Source organism: Cottoperca gobio, chromosome 21 (genome assembly GCF_900634415.1).
Source record: "Cottoperca gobio chromosome 21, fCotGob3.1, whole genome shotgun sequence".
NCBI lineage: Eukaryota > Metazoa > Chordata > Actinopteri > Perciformes > Bovichtidae > Cottoperca > Cottoperca gobio.
Genome location: NC_041375.1, coordinates 1612282 through 1628959, shown reverse-complemented (window position 1 = coordinate 1628959; position 16678 = coordinate 1612282). Strand labels below are relative to the sequence as shown.

The window sequence follows — 16678 nt, the reverse complement described above, 5'->3', positions numbered from 1 at the left end:
TAGCAAGCTAGCTGCCTAACAGCGGCAATCGTCATTTCAGGTGAGTGCACAACAGCCATGTGCGATTTGAAACACTACTCTGTCGAAATTCACGCACTACGCAAGTAAGTGCATTAGTGTATACAGTGTACTACATTGAAGTGTACTAACGGAAATATCCAAATTGAAAAACAACTTAGATCACCACCAACTCGCTAGTCTTGTCGGTCGAGCAACACAATTTTTCCACCTGAAATTTGGCTTGGAGGTCAAGTGTTTTGGAGGTGTGTATGTTTGTGAATGCATAAATGCGTAGATGCATTCTCCTATGTGGTCGCAGCTATTGCAAATTTGCAGAAGTGGCCCTTCCAGCACAGTGTAAACGTCCTGTGTTATGTCAGAAGACTATTGCATTTAGTAGTATTTGGAACATGGCACTTAACTTCTTCTAACTTCTACTGCTTGACATCAGCTACAGAAAAGATAGACATTTTTTCAATCAATACTGGCCCACGGACAACAGGGTGAGATATCTACATTTTGCATTTTGGGTGAACTATTCCTTATTCCCTGGTCTTTTCACACATGAAAATTGGATAACTATTCTCTCATCTTGCAAGTAGTCTATGGTCCAGTATTTTGGTTGGTTTAGAAGTATGGAATACGCAATGAAAACTGAAAAATAAGTAGGCCTGTGCTGTATACCCTGCAATACAACACTGGTCACACATCAATGTTACAGTGCGCTGACCACACCCCTGTAACCACAGACTGATTACAAACAGTGTGTCTCTGGTGTTGAAAGGTTGGTTGACTTTTTTATTTATTATCTTAATCAGGTAGTTCTGAAACTGTGCACAGCACATGTACTGACTTCTCTACAGGTGAGCCCTAACAGGGGAATATCATACAATCTCTCACTAATCAGACCATAGCCAACAAAATCCCTCCAGTGTACCTTGACTCTGAAAATAATGCACTAAAGCTTTATTAGGTTAGCCAAACTTGGAACAATGTAAAGATTCAAGTGGCTGACTTGGACATATGGGACGCAAAGGAACGACTTTAATGCTTTGTTTAGGTTAATCTGTTAATTGACAGGTATGTTAGGTCTCAATGAGAGTCTATATTTAGCAGGTAAACCGTTTTGTCAAGTCCTCCACTTTGGCCTAGCCTGCAGTTTCTCCTCCCTCCCCCTGTGTGTGTGTGTGTGTGTGTGTGTGTGTGTGTGTGTGTGTGTGTGTGTGTGTGTGTGTGTGTGTGTGTGTGTGTGTGTGTGTGTGTGTGTGTGCGTGTGAGAAAGAGAGATAGATGGATAAAAAGCATATTGTAGGATACAGATTATTATTATGTGTGAGATTCTTGAAAAAAGTTAGGAATTATTTCTCCTGTCAACCTAAACTTGACCAAGTTCACTGCAGTGTGTGTCCCAGACCGTGCCATAGCAGAATAAGCTGGTTGTACTGTGTGCAAGGAGCCATCAGGATACTTCACACAAAGTTATTGCTCTCTTGCTCTCTCTCTTCATACCTTCTTGTATTCTTGTCAGATGTTTGAAAACTCTAATATCCGAGGGATAATTCCAATCAGAGGTGTAAAGAGAAGCCTCCATTATCCAACGCAAACATATGATGTAAAGTCCACACATCAACACATGATGCAACATAGTTCTTTGTAAGTTCTTCTATAGTTTGAAACTAGTGATTTTCTAAATCAGGTTGCATCACTTAAACTTAAGAAATGTCTGATAGTAAAGACTTTAGTAATGTGTAAATCAGTTACTACATCTGTAACGTTGTCCAGTGAAGAACACATAGCTCTGTGAACAGTCAATGTAGCATCACAAGCTAGCATGACATTACATTTTTAGAGACGCAAAATATCATCAAGATATCTTTTATAAATGTAGATATTACTTTGATTTATTAATGTCTGTGTGCTCCAGTTGTCAGAGTCGTGTTCACACACACCACAACTGATTTAATTCCCTTAAAATCTGTTCAAGTGTCAGAGCCATTCTTCTGTGAACTTGGCTAACAAGGCCTTGATGGACTTTAACTTCATGCTGTAATTATCAATAAATGCAGTTTGAGGTACTTTAATGAAAAATCATTAAAAAGAAATATGCATAAACAAGTGGCCATGTGTGTGCACCTGCTATATTTATATTTATTTGTATGTTTAAGTTTGACAGCTGGAATGTTTCCTTTCAAATAAATGACATGAGATGTGTTTGTTTTGTTTCTGGCAGCTCCACACCCTCACTCACATGTTTGCAATATCACCAGTCCACCTTTAGACAGTGATTACAGGATGCTTTTGTTCTAGTTCATTGTCTCACAACATCCCTGTAAACGTGAGAAGAGTTATCTGTGTTCGTCTATATTGGGACGAATACCTGCTGCAGACATTGATGATTGTTAGTACAGCTCAGTAGCTGTCGACCTACGTATGTCTCAATAAAAACAACTCATTACCGTCCTTTAATATAAAAATAAAATATCACAGGATTTTGACCTGCAAGAGAAGGATACTAATAAGGCCAAAAAAAAATACACACAAATATTCCAACCCTAGTTTTAAAATCCAACAAACGTATTGGTACTCTTCAAATATTTCTACTGTACCTGACTAAACTGTCTAAAATGAGACTAAGATCAGCGTCTATCCAGAATATGGTATTCCATTTTATCCAAATATATGTTAAGAAAATACACTGAAAGGTTAAAAATCCTAAAATCAACAAATGTCAGATGTTGTCTTTGATCTTTACAGTGTGGGATCTACTGTATGTGCATTTATAATATCTGTGAGACTGACACTGTCTCCCTCTGCTGTCCGTTGTCAGTGTTACATCTACAATGTAACCTGCTGCAATGTCTTTTGTTCAGTTGTCAGATCATCAAAGTTTCAATGCTGTTTTCTGTTTGCCTGTTACCTGCCTGCTGATAAATACCTTTTATGTTGATAAGAAAACACAATGAATGTACTGTACTCTATTACTAATCTTACACTAAGCTCCCAAAGCAAAAGTATCCACTGTCACTGAGCTAAAACACTCAACTATTGACATGAAGTGGGACTGCCACAGTGGGAACTAATGTTTCAGATTATACTGACACTACATGAATGCTGCACAAAAGCCCTGACACAAAGTCAACACAAGTGAAAAACAATTAGTTCATCAGCTGTTGCGGAAGGCTTTGTTAAGTCTTCATACAAATTACTAGTGAAGTCTATAATACTGAAATAAACGTTATTGAGAGAACAATTGTCTTTGGAGTATTTATTCTCTGCTTAAAAAAGGTTCAATCATCATACAGAATGTAAGCCAGTCTGGGTGAGGAGACAAACTGTGTATCTGTGTTCATGCATTTTAAAAGACAGTGAGTAGAGAGGGGAGATGTGGAAGAGTCAGCTGTCAGCACTTGATACAAAACAGAAACGTAGTTGGGCGTGTATAAATCATATTACTGAAACTGCACTAATGCAAACAAAACCTACTAAAAAAATTAGTTGTTATACGGTTTAGAACCTTCTGCTAGCACAGTGGAAATATAACTGAAACAAACTTATCTACAATGTATACATATTAGAGCACAAAAGGCATATCGTAAAATTGTCTATTTTACAGCCCTGTGACAAACTGACAGACAAACCGAGCTGAAAACATAACCTCCTTGGCAGAGGTAATGACAGAAGCATGTTGGATTATACTTACAGATGAAGTCATGACAATGAACACAATGATTGTCTGATAGTGAAAATAATTCATGAAGGTTTAAAATATAAACATATAAGAACAACGCTGTTTCTCTAGTCTGTCTCTACAGTATTTTAGTATCACAAGAGTCAGGCCGAAGTATCTTAAAGGTAACAATGAGTTTGATAGATTTTCTAAACCAGGGGTAAAAGAAGGCATAGATCACTGGGTTTAGACTAGAGTTAAAATACAGCAGCCAGACTGCAACAAGTGAGGATGAACTGCTCTCTTCAATATCCTCACCTTTCAGTGATGGAGAGAAATATGGAACGAAACACATTATAAACACAACTACAACAATACCTAGAGTCCTGGCTGCTTTCATCTCAGATTTCTTAGCAGTTCCACCAACTGAACTCTGGAGTGTAACAGCTGCAATATGAGAGCGCATGGCTCGAGCCTGAGACACAGCCACCACAAATACTCTCATATACAGAACTATGATGACAGTAACGGGGACAATAAAGGTAAAGACAAAGACAACAGCTCCTGTGATATAGTTAAGGACAAATACACACTCTCCATAGCAGGAATTATATGAATCAGGTTGTCTCAGAAAGTCCTTGAAAATGAGACATTTATAGAGAAAAGAACAAATCCAACACAGACAAACACAGACTTTTGTTCTGTTCAGAGTAACTCTGGTGGTGTAACGTAGAGGGTCACAAATAGCCAAATAACGATCAATTGATATGAGCACCATGTTTCCAACTGAAGAAGAGATAATGATAAAATCTGCAACATAATACAGAGCACACATTAGGTCACCCAGGAACCAGCAAGCATCGTTTAAAAAGATTTTAACAGGCATCAGTAGGAGGCCCACGAAGAAGTCTGAGACAGCCAGGGAGAGGATGAGGAGGTTGGTGGGGGTGTGGAGCTGCCTGGAGAGGAAGAATATCATCACGTATGAGGTTATCATCAATAGTAGCTTGTTAGTAACAGCAGTAGAACAAAGGACATTCTTATTGTCATGAAATTATTCAAAATGTTATGTCACACAACATCATGTTTGAATACTTAATATTTTACAACATAATTAATATTAACTAAAACATTCATATGTAAAAGAAGACATGTAGGACTAATTATTTTAAACATCTAATATGAAAACATATAATCTTAGAATTAAAGTGTTTCTCTGCCTGAAGTGGGAGATAGAGATGATGACCAGCAGGTTGAGAGCTACAGTGGGCAGAGAGATGAAGGACAACAGGGTGTAATTGAACATGGTATGTAACTGAGCTGGCATGGGTTTCCTGCAGGAATTGTTGAGTTGTGGAAAGCAGAGTTCAGCTCCTTCTGAAGTCTCCATCTGCAGAGGGAGGTGGTGAGAAGCTGCTGAGTTCTGGCAAAGCTCTCTGTTATACAGCTGATTTATATCTTCTCATCTCTCATGCCAGACTACTGCTATGTTCTTCTCCAGCAAAGACTGAAGTCCCTCCTCTGTACTTTGTTTTCTGTAGTTACTAAGACAATGTCAGCCGTGTGTCGGCCGTGTCTGAAAACAGTGTGACCCTCGAGGTGTTGACCCCACGGCATCATGATTCTGATAGTGAACGTGATTCATGAAGGTTTGAAAATATAAACATACACGTTGTTTCTTCAGCCATTACACCTTTTGAAGTTACTTCATTGACTCGATTACAACAGTGTAGCAAAGATTGGTGACTCCAACCCTACATTATTACATAATATTATGATATCTTTATTAGGACAAACCAACAGGAACTGAATGAAGAATATTAGCTACAAAAACCTTACAACCCCATCCTCCGTGTTTTTCAATCATCACACATTCCTGATCATAGATAAGGAAAAAACACACAAAGACATCATGGAAATACCCTTTGGACGGAAGGAGAGGAGGGTAGAAAACACAACATTTTATTAAACTCAGGTTCAGCCTTTACAGGCAAACTCAACGCATAGAAATTTCTCTTGTGTCCAACTCTGTCCAAAAAATGCGCAACGTTGCTTTTGGGATGGCTGTTGGGTTAACCAGCTGACATTCGTGGCAGTACGCACACCACCGTTTCACATCCGTGCAAATACCGGCCCAATAAAATTGGGCCTTTATCCAGTGTAGTGTCTTTTCATACCCTACATCAGGGGTTCCCAAAGTGGACTTTCGGGGGGTTGCAAGACGCAGAGGGGTCGCGAGATGATTGTCAGAATCCTCTTGATGTGACTCCTGAGGTGATTACGACAGATTAACGACATTATCATTTTCAGGTGAAAGGTCACTTTACAGCGCCACAGTAAACATCACAGATGTCACACACACATGTCAGTGTGCAGATTTCTTCCGAACAGCCCAAATCAATACACTAGTTTTTAAGCCTATAGGACATTATTTTTCAAAATTAAACGTTTTAATTCCGACCAAAGACAAGGCAGAGAGGCCAGCGGAGAAGGCAGCAGAGGAGAGCGGAGAACCGCCGTCAGAAAGGCCATCGACTTCTGGCCCAATAGGAATCATATGAGGTGGCATATTTAATTGCACAGGCAAAAAAGCCACACACAATCGGGGAAATCCTAATAAAACCTGCTGCTATCGCTATGAGTCGGACAATGCATGGGGATAAACAGGCGCAGGAGCTAGAAGCAGTGCCGCTGTCTGACAGGACCATATCCCACCGCATCACGGACATGGCCCAGGACATAAAGTGTCATCTGATTGACAGAGTGAAGAAAGGGAAATATGCTTTGCAGTTACATGAATCCACAGATGTATCAAACTCTGCCCAGCTGCTTGTTTTCGTCAGATACTGTTTTGAGGGAAATCTTAACGAGGACATGCTGTTTTGTCCCCGCTGGAGGTTAAGTGCACAGGCGAGGAAATGTTCACAAAACTTGACAACAAAATAAAAGAAGCGGGACTATCTTGGGATGAGTGCATCTGTGTGTGTACATACGGTGCTGTAGCAATGCTGGGGGAAAAGAAAGGACTAAAAGCAAGAGTCTTACAAGTGGCGCCCCAAGTAAACTTTACGCACTGTATTATCCACAGAGAAGCTCTTGTGAGTAAAGCGCTCGACCCAGAGCTTAAAAGTGTTCTTGAGACTGCGATAAAAATGGTCAACTACATAAAATCACGTCCACTCAACACCAGGCTGTTCGCCACTCATCATCAGGGCCTGCTGTACCACACAGAAGTCAGGTGGCTTTCCCGGGGAAGTGTTCTCAGCCGCCGGTATGAACTGCGGGACGAGGTGCGCTTATTTCTGATGGAGCATGGGTCGCGGACCACCTGACTGACCCTGGTTAACAAGGCTAACATATTTGTCTTGCATACTTGACAGACTGAACGGACTTAACATATCATTGCAAGGTGAAAACACAAGTATCATGTCACTGAATGATAACATCCGCGCATGGAATGTTGATCGCTGGACTGCACGAGTTGAAATGGACATAATGCCCACCCATCTCATGAGGTGAGATTAAAGCTGACACATAGTAATTCCCAAAATGTAAATTTGCACTGCAACAATGTTCACATGTTCACTCAGTGCTAAGTTTGCACATGTCAGCAACAATGTTCACTCATAACTTACATGGAGATTTTTTGACTGACGTATTCTGCTTTTGTCTTATAGTAAATGTAATGTAAAATCATATCATGGTGGTCAGGCCGTTCTGTTCTTTTGTGTTGTCGTTATGCTTGTGTTTGGATACGCGTGTTTGGATATAGAAAGTACATTTGTCAATATATGAATCAAGTAGATAGACTACACACCCCAGGTCCAGTTCAGGATCAGGGAATTCATTTGTTGGTTTTCCTTGCATGAAATGTTCACTGCAAATCCGCAAAGATTTCTTGGGCTCCCAAGACTTCCCATTGTAATCCTGTCTCTTTACAGCTTTGGTCCATGCTATCATTGTTCTTTAGTGCTGTTAGAAATGGAAATAGTTCGAACGGGGGCTTGCAGTCACAATATTTCATCAAACGAGTGCAATCGTGAAGCTCACAATGAGATTCTGCCCATTTATTTAGCTTTCTCCCACTGTTTGAACATCCTTTCACCACACAATTTTGGTGTCCAAATCCCATAACTAGAAGAGCGATGATTACACACTAAAAACTAGCCAAATAAAATGTAAACACGATTGAAGAATAAGCTAAATACAATGTAAACACGTAGAGAAGAAATCCAAGCTTACCCATGATGCTTCTAGGAAAAGCTCCTGTGATATAGTTAAGGACAATTACACACTCTCCATAGCAGGAATTATATGAATCAGGTTGTCTCAGTAAGTCCTTGAAAATGAGACAATTATAGAGAAAAGAGCAAATCCAACACAGACAAACACAGACTTTTGTTCTGTTCAGAGTAACTCTGGTGGTGTAACGTAGAGGGTCACAAATAGCCAAATAACGATCAATTGATATGAGCACCATGTTTCCAACTGAAGAAGAGATAATGAAAAAACTTACAACATAACACAGTACACACATTAGGTCACCCAGGAACCAGCAAGTATCTGTTAAAAGGATTCCAACCGGCATCAGCAGGAGGCCCACGAAGAAGTCTGAGACAGCCAGGGAGAGGATGAGGAGGTTGGTGGGGCTGTGGAGCTGCCTGGAGAGGAAGAATATCATCACGTATAAGGTTATCATCAATAGTAGCTTGTTAATAACAGCAGTAGAACAAAGGACATTCTTATTGACATGAACGTATTCGATAAGCGATATTTCTCTTTCTTGGGATGCCTAGACCTCTCTCTTCTGCCTGGACAGCACATGGTGCACTGCAAGGCGAGGTGAAAAAACAGTTGGAGAGTCATCATCCTCTCCCTCGGAATGAACACCATCAAATGCCTCGCCAGACCCGTCGGAGGGACCATCAATTTCTGATATGAGGCTCCTGAAACGATAGCTTTACCATGGTATTGGGTACAATATCGAGTTGGTAGCATGGGGCCCTGCTGAAACAAGCTAGCTTGGTGCCATAGTCTAATAGTACAATGCACGTAAGGGAGCCCTATGGTATACCCGAATACATGCTCAGGGCCTGTGCTGGGCAGCTTACTGACATCTTCAACCTGTCACAGGCCCAAGCAGCTGTCCCCACATGCTTCAAAACCCCCTCATATTCAGAACTATGATGACAGTAATGGGAATAATAAAGAGGTAAACAAGATCAAAAACCTCTGTGATTTTTAACACACATTCTCCATAGCAGGAATTACACCTGCCTGGTTGCCTCAGGTTATCATGTAAAAGGATTTTGCAATAGAAAACAACAAATTGAACACAGGGAAGCAAGTACATTTACTGTGTTTTATACTATGTTACTATGTTTACTATGTGTAATGTATTTTGAGGTGAGTTTTTTTCATATTCTCAAAACTGTATAGTAAAATCACATCATATTTTACATGCTTATATTCAGGTTCAGTCGTTCTGAACAATTTAAGTTTAAGATTTTATAAATATAAAAAACAACATATTCCAATTTACTATTGCAATTAGCCGAACATACCAAACGCAGTGTGTTATAATCAGAAGCAGAATACATTCACACAGAGGAAGAAGAAGATATTTCTGTGTCTTAGAATGATAACTTCTGGCCGTTTGATGCAACTGGTGCAACATAAGTGATAAGTGACAACATAAGTTCATCTGTTTGTGTTTGGGGTGATTGCATCATGTGCTAATGTGTCAAGGTTTCGTCACAAATGTTTTTACTGTTTACTTTGAATTGTTAGTGTATTTAGCAAAGATTGCATCATATGTTGATGTTACAGCTTGTTCAGTGTTAGGGCAACACCTCTGATTGCAGTCGTGTCATCATGTGACACTAATGAACGCAGGTGTGAAGATGTTCTTAGCCAGAGAGCTACACAGCCAATAGGAGCAGGTGATGGGCGATACACAGTCGCTCAGAGCCCAGTGGGACTTAATGAGTGTGTGTGTGTGTGTGTGTTTGTGTGTGTGTGTGCGTGCTTGTGATGGCCACACGTAAGCGAAAAGGATATTTTCCAAACAAAACAAACAACTATTGAGATAAAATGTTCTAATGTGTTCAACAAAATAAAGAAATTACGACAAGAAAACTAAAGAAGAATTAGGTCAAAAAGGAATTATGTCTGTAATGGAGTCACTATTGTTTATAACAAAAGAAAACACAAAGCTAATGTTATATTCCCATACATTTATGCTTTGTATTGATTATACACCATCATCTTGTTGAGGCCACAGACTGAAGGTTACACATTTAAATCTTAAATAATTCCCACATTGTTTGCAAGATCTTGGAACTGTGTCCAAACCTGGTCAGAAGAATGTACAAGTCCATTTCAAAAGAAAGCCCTACAGGAACATTGTGGGACTGTCACCCTCCCTCATAAAGCTGATATTCATTTACACAAACTTACACAATTAACTTTGAAGTTCTGTTTATCCTGCAGTCTGTAAATCACCAGCCACAACTTCTACTGAAACATGTTCCTTACAAGATTTGCCCAGATATGTTCGTGTCCATGTTTATCTGTTCAATTATAAAGTAATACTGGTGCTTTCTTCCAGCCGCGTCAGATGCTGATAATCAACTCAACAGCTCTCCAATGCAAACCACCCTAAAAAAAAAAATCAAAAATAAGACCAAACAAATGCGGCGAGAAAAAGATCAGTGCATGAGTCTGGTTATAACAATTATATGTGTTTGTAAAGATTCACAGCAACTCAGACTCTTCATCTTCTTCTCATTTTGGGTTTTGTGCTCGATGTCAGTCCGAATGTCCATGGAAACCTAAGAAGATCACCAAACACAAGATATGGTTAATTATTATCACTATATAATACAAATGTGTCCTCTCTAAACAAGTGGTAAAAACAAGTAAAAAATGGAACAAACAATACTATTTGTGATTATGCTGATACTTGTACTTGTCGTAAATCAGTAACCTCTGACTTCTTTCAGTAAATCTTTTATCTTTGGGAATATGTTGTTACATGTAACAGTGGCTTTTATATTTACTTATTAAAAAAAGCCACCTAGAGAAGAAGTTTGAAGGTGCAGAAACAAAAAGGTTGATGTTTGTGTTTGTTGGTTTGATTTCTAAGGTCCTTGGGATGTTTGTTTCTTCCCATCATCTCGTCATGTGTCACGACTCAAACCACACTGTATCTCCTCTGATTGTTATTGTACTCTTATACAGAAATCGTATAAACTGTCAATCGATTCAAATATTTAGTTGCGATTAATCGCATGATTGTCCATAGTTAACCGCAAATGAATCCCACATTTCTTTATTAGTTGAAAATGTATCTGAAAGGAAGATTTCAAGTATTTAACACTAGTTAATCCAGTGGTTCCCAAACTTTTTCTGCATGGCCCCCCCTTTTGTAGATTTTCGAGCCCCCCCTGGGAGCCCTGTCACAAACTTGTCTATGTTATGCTAGCAGGGCTCAAGACTTGCAGCGCCCCCCCTGCAATATCATTGCGCCGCCCGTAGGGGGCCCATTTTGGGAACAACTGTGTTAATCCAAGAAAATGTAGGTGTTATTTATCCAGTCGTCTGCTCACACTTGCACAGGCGCGGTGCTCTTACGTGCGGAGATTGTAAGTACGGTTTCAGCGAAAATGCATGTTTTTGGGTGAATTGGACTGGATAAATGAGAATTTGGATTATACTGCACATGTGTGAGAGTTTGTTAACAGATACATTTAATTTTGCTGTTAAACCCCCATTTACTTCAATTCATCAAGACCTTTCCCTGTTTTTGGATTCTTTGTGAAAAACAAAGTTTTCTTCATGAATTAAAGGTAATTACGGTGAGTAAATACAGTGAGTAATTAATATAAAACTGGTCTTTTCAAGGTTGAAGTACTCCTTTTTAGGTAGCCTTGAAGCTCACCTTTCAACGAACCATGCTCTAATTGGGGCACCGGTGACTTGAAGAGTTGCTTCCCTTTCTTCCTTGTCCTAACTGAAAGGATGTAACAGACTAAATGCATGTTTCACTTAGAACCTCCAGCCATTTCCGATAACCCTTAATGTTTTTCTCAAGGAAGACATTGCAGATAATCTGTTGTTTCCCCTAATCATATTAAAGAAGGCAAAGTCGTTTATCTCAAAGTGAGGTCAGAAGTTGTGGAAGTCGAAAGTAGGAATCAGCTAACCTAATTAGTCCAGGCCATGCTGACGAAGGCAAGGTTTTTGTCCTCATATTTCGACATGGCAGATCTACGCCCTCTTACATCTTTGCCGCACCTCTGTGAAGCAGTTAAAAGACAGAGAGATTAATATTCTTAAATTTGACAACATACATGTTTATTTGTGCATGAAGGAGAATATATTTAGCAATTAGAGCCGTGACACACAGCTCTAATTTGCAGTGCAAGTAAACGTCACTAGTCTTCCCAACAAACTGGAACACGTTGAAAGAGAAGTAGTTGGATGTTCCCAATCCATTGCCTTCCACTTTCACCGTCTGGTCAGCAGGGTTAGGGCAGCTGCTCAAAAAAAATAAGCAGACATGAAAGAACAACAACAACAAAGACAGGTTTAATCACCACGAGCATTTCTGCGTGTCTTACCCTTGGATGATGAGGTCATATCTCAGACTTCCACTTGGCGAACGCTGATCGGTTGCCCAGCAGGAGTCAGTCACCACAACAACCATTTTTTCATCCAACCCCTCCGTCTTAAGCTCTACCCAGATTTTCTCGTTCAGTTGGATGTCGGTGTCTGGATACGGTTGGTACGGTCAGCGTCGGCGTAGGCCTTCATGCTCCGATTGTAATTCCATTCTCCAGAAGTCATCTGCTGGATCATAGAGCTGAAAAGCAAAGATAATTCCTAACTATGTTCGGCTTCAGTCTGTACACAAAAAAACAAGTGAAGCTCAGCCTTTTCTTGGTAACAAAAAGGTGACATCTCTGGAGCTACATACTGTACACCCACCACACACTTGTGTTTGAGTCTGAAGGCCAAGCTCTTGATATCCGGCTGACTGTAATAACAGGAGAAGTCAATATGCACTGGGCTTTGACGGTTGATTAAACCAAATGCAGAGAGGTTCCCTCTCATGATGGTGTTCTTGTAGATAATTTGACTGTTGTTTGCCTAAATAGTCACATGAAGAAAGACATGGTCACTGCACATTCAGATGCACCTAACAGTTCATTCACCTCTAGATTCTCCTAAATAAATAAAGTTTTAGGATGCAGAAGTTATCGTACAGTAGTTGATGCTTCATTAAGTGCAATACTATACACATTTTTACCAGTGCTGTGTCTCAATTTGCATAGCTGTCTACTCATACTTGCTATGTTAAGTGTATAAGTGTGTTCACACTGAGAAGTATAGCAAAATGCAGTGCACTATGAGTGCAGGGATGGTACACTCATAACGTTCAGAAAAGTTAAGTGTGGTACGCTGAACACTCACCATCAACCGACGCCATTTTAGGTAGGTGTCGGAGAGAAGCCATCACTTTAGTCAGTAATTTAGCTGTCAAACGATAGCTCTGCTAGTTAGCAAGCTAGCTGCCTAACAGCGGCAATCGTCATTTCAGGTGAGTGCACAACAGCCATGTGCGATTTGAAACACTACTCTGTCGAAATTCACGCACTACGCAAGTAAGTGCATAGTGTATACAGTGTACTACATTGAAGTGTACTAACGGAAATATCCAAATTGAAAAACAACTTAGATCACCACCAACTCGCTAGTCTTGTCGGTCGAGCAACACAATTTTTCCACCTGAAATTTGGCTTGGAGGTCAAGTGTTTTGGAGGTGTGTATGTTTGTGAATGCATAAATGCGTAGATGCATTCTCCTATGTGGTCGCAGCTATTGCAAATTTGCAGAAGTGGCCCTTCCAGCACAGTGTAAACGTCCTGTGTTATGTCAGAAGACTATTGCATTTAGTAGTATTTGGAACATGGCACTTAACTTCTTCTAACTTCTACTGCTTGACATTAGCTACAGAAAAGATAGACATTTTTCAATCAATACTGGCCCACGGACAACAGGGTGAGATATCTACATTTTGCATTTTGGGTGAACTATTCCTTATTCCCTGGTCTTTTCACACATGAAAATTGGATAACTATTCTCTCATCTTGCAAGTAGTCTATGGTCCAGTATTTTGGTTGGTTTAGAAGTATGGAATACGCAATGAAAACTGAAAAATAAGTAGGCCTGTGCTGTATACCCTGCAATACAACACTGGTCACACATCAATGTTACAGTGCGCTGACCACACCCCTGTAACCACAGACTGATTACAAACAGTGTGTCTCTGGTGTTGAAAGGTTGGTTGACTTTTTTATTTATTATCTTAATCAGGTAGTTCTGAAACTGTGCACAGCACATGTACTGACTTCTCTACAGGTGAGCCCTAACAGGGGAATATCATACAATCTCTCACTAATCAGACCATAGCCAACAAAATCCCTCCAGTGTACCTTGACTCTGAAAATAATGCACTAAAGCTTTATTAGGTTAGCCAAACTTGGAACAATGTAAAGATTCAAGTGGCTGACTTGGACATATGGGACGCAAAGGAACGACTTTAATGCTTTGTTTAGGTTAATCTGTTAATTGACAGGTATGTTAGGTCTCAATGAGAGTCTATATTTAGCAGGTAAACCGTTTTGTCAAGTCCTCCACTTTGGCCTAGCCTGCAGTTTCTCCTCCCTCCCCCTGTGTGTGTGTGTGTGTGTGTGTGTGTGTGTGTGTGTGTGTGTGTGTGTGTGTGTGTGTGTGTGTGTGTGTGTGTGTGTGTGTTTGTGTGTGTGTGTGTGTGTGTGTGTGTGTGTGTGCGTGTGAGAAAGAGAGATAGATGGATAAAAAAGCATATTGTAGGATACAGATTATTATTATGTGTGAGATTCTTGAAAAAAGTTAGGAATTATTTCTCCTGTCAACCTAAACTTGACCAAGTTCACTGCAGTGTGTGTCCCAGACCGTGCCATAGCAGAATAAGCTGGTTGTACTGTGTGCAAGGAGCCATCAGGATACTTCACACAAAGTTATTGCTCTCTTGCTCTCTCTCTTCATACCTTCTTGTATTCTTGTCAGATGTTTGAAAACTCTAATATCCGAGGGATAATTCCAATCAGAGGTGTAAAGAGAAGCCTCCATTATCCAACGCAAACATATGATGTAAAGTCCACACATCAACACATGATGCAACATAGTTCTTTGTAAGTTCTTCTATAGTTTGAAACTAGTCATTTTCTAAATCAGGTTGCATCACTTAAACTTAAGAAATGTCTGATAGTAAAGACTTTAGTAATGTGTAAATCAGTTACTACATCTGTAACGTTGTCCAGTGAAGAACACATAGCTCTGTGAACAGTCAATGTAGCATCACAAGCTAGCATGACATTACATTTTTAGAGACGCAAAATATCATCAAGATATCTTTTATAAATGTAGATATTACTTTGATTTATTAATGTCTGTGTGCTCCAGTTGTCAGAGTCGTGTTCACACACACCACAACTGATTTAATTCCCTTAAAATCTGTTCAAGTGTCAGAGCCATTCTTCTGTGAACTTCGTTGACAAGGCTTTGATTGACTTTAACTTCATGCTGTAATTATCAATAAATGCAGTTTGAGGTACTTTAATGAAAAATCATTAAAAGGAAATATGCATAAACAAGTAGAATAAGGAACTGTGGCCATGTGTGTGCACCTGCTATATTTACATGTGTATGTTTAAGTTTGACAGCTGGAATGTTTCCTTTCAAATAAATGACATGAGATGCGTTTGTTTTGTTTCTGGCAGCTCCACACCCTCACTCACATGTTTGCAATATCACCAGTCCACCTTCAGACAGTGATTACAGAATGCTTTTGTTCTAGTTTGTCTCATTGTCTCACAACATCCCTGTAAACGTGAGAAGATAAAGATTACGTCAGGATCATGAATCGTGGCTGCGCCTGCTGACCTGGTCCTGCTGGACACCGGGAAGCCTTATTGACATTTTCCTGGATTCATCCAAACTTTCTATTTCTTTCTCTTTTTTCAACACAACATAATTTCTGTCAAATGTTGTATTTGTACTATGTTGTTTATCCTGTACACACGACATCTATTGCACGTCTGTCCGTCCTGGGAGAGGGATCCCTCCTCAGTTGCTCTCCCTGAGGTTTCTTCCATTTTTTCCCCTTTAATTTTGGGGTTTCTTTTAGGAAGTTTTTCCTTGTGCGATGCGAGGGTCTAAGGACAGAGGGTCTAAGGACAGAGGGTCTAAGGACAGAGGATGTTGTAACCTGTACAGTCTGTAAAGCACACTGAGACAAATGTATAATTTGTGATATTGGGCTATACAAATAAATTTGATTTGATTTGATTAGAAGAGTTATCTGTGTTCGTCTATATTGGGACGAATACCTGCTGCAGACATTGATGATTGTTAGTACAGCTCAGTAGCTGTCGACCTAAGTATGTCTCAATAAAAACAACTCATTACAGTCATTTAATATAAAAATAAAATATCACAGGATTTTGACCTGCAAGAGAAGGATACTAATAAGGCCAAAAAAAATACACACAAATATTCCAACCCTAGTTTTAAAATCCAACAAACGTATTGTTACTCTTCAAATATTTCTACTGTACCTGACTAAACTGTCTAAAATGAGACTAAGATCAGGGTCTATCCAGAATATGTTATTCTATTGTATCCAAATATATGTTAAGAAAATACACTGAAAGGTTAAAAATCCTAAAATCAACAAATGTCAGATGTTGTCTTTGATCTTTACAGTGTGGGATCTACTGTATGTGCATTTATAATATCTGTGAGACTGACACTGTCTCCCTCTGCTGTCCGTTGTCAGTGTTATATCTACAATGTAACCTGCTAAAATGTCTTTTGTTCAGTTGTCAGATCATCAAAGTTTCAATGCTGTTTTCTGTCTGCCTGTTACCTGCCTGCTGATAAATACCTTTTATGTTGCTAAGA

The 16678-nt window shown here is 39.6% G+C and overlaps 1 protein-coding gene and 1 pseudogene across 1 annotated transcript; one reads left to right on the top strand and one right to left on the bottom strand.

The window, feature by feature from the left end:
- Positions 1 to 3806: 3806 nt before the first annotated feature.
- Positions 3807 to 5057, bottom strand: LOC115026509 (trace amine-associated receptor 13c-like). Its single transcript, XM_029459358.1, has 2 exons — positions 4888 to 5057; positions 3807 to 4626 (listed from the first exon to the last, which is right to left on the bottom strand). The coding sequence occupies exons 1-2, from the start codon at positions 5055 to 5057 to the stop codon at positions 3807 to 3809; spliced, it is 990 nt and encodes a 329-aa protein (XP_029315218.1).
- Positions 5058 to 5579: 522 nt separating this feature from the next.
- The window catches only part of LOC115026457 (protein ZBED8-like), a 37464-nt pseudogene continuing 26365 nt past the window's right edge, over positions 5580 to 16678 (top strand).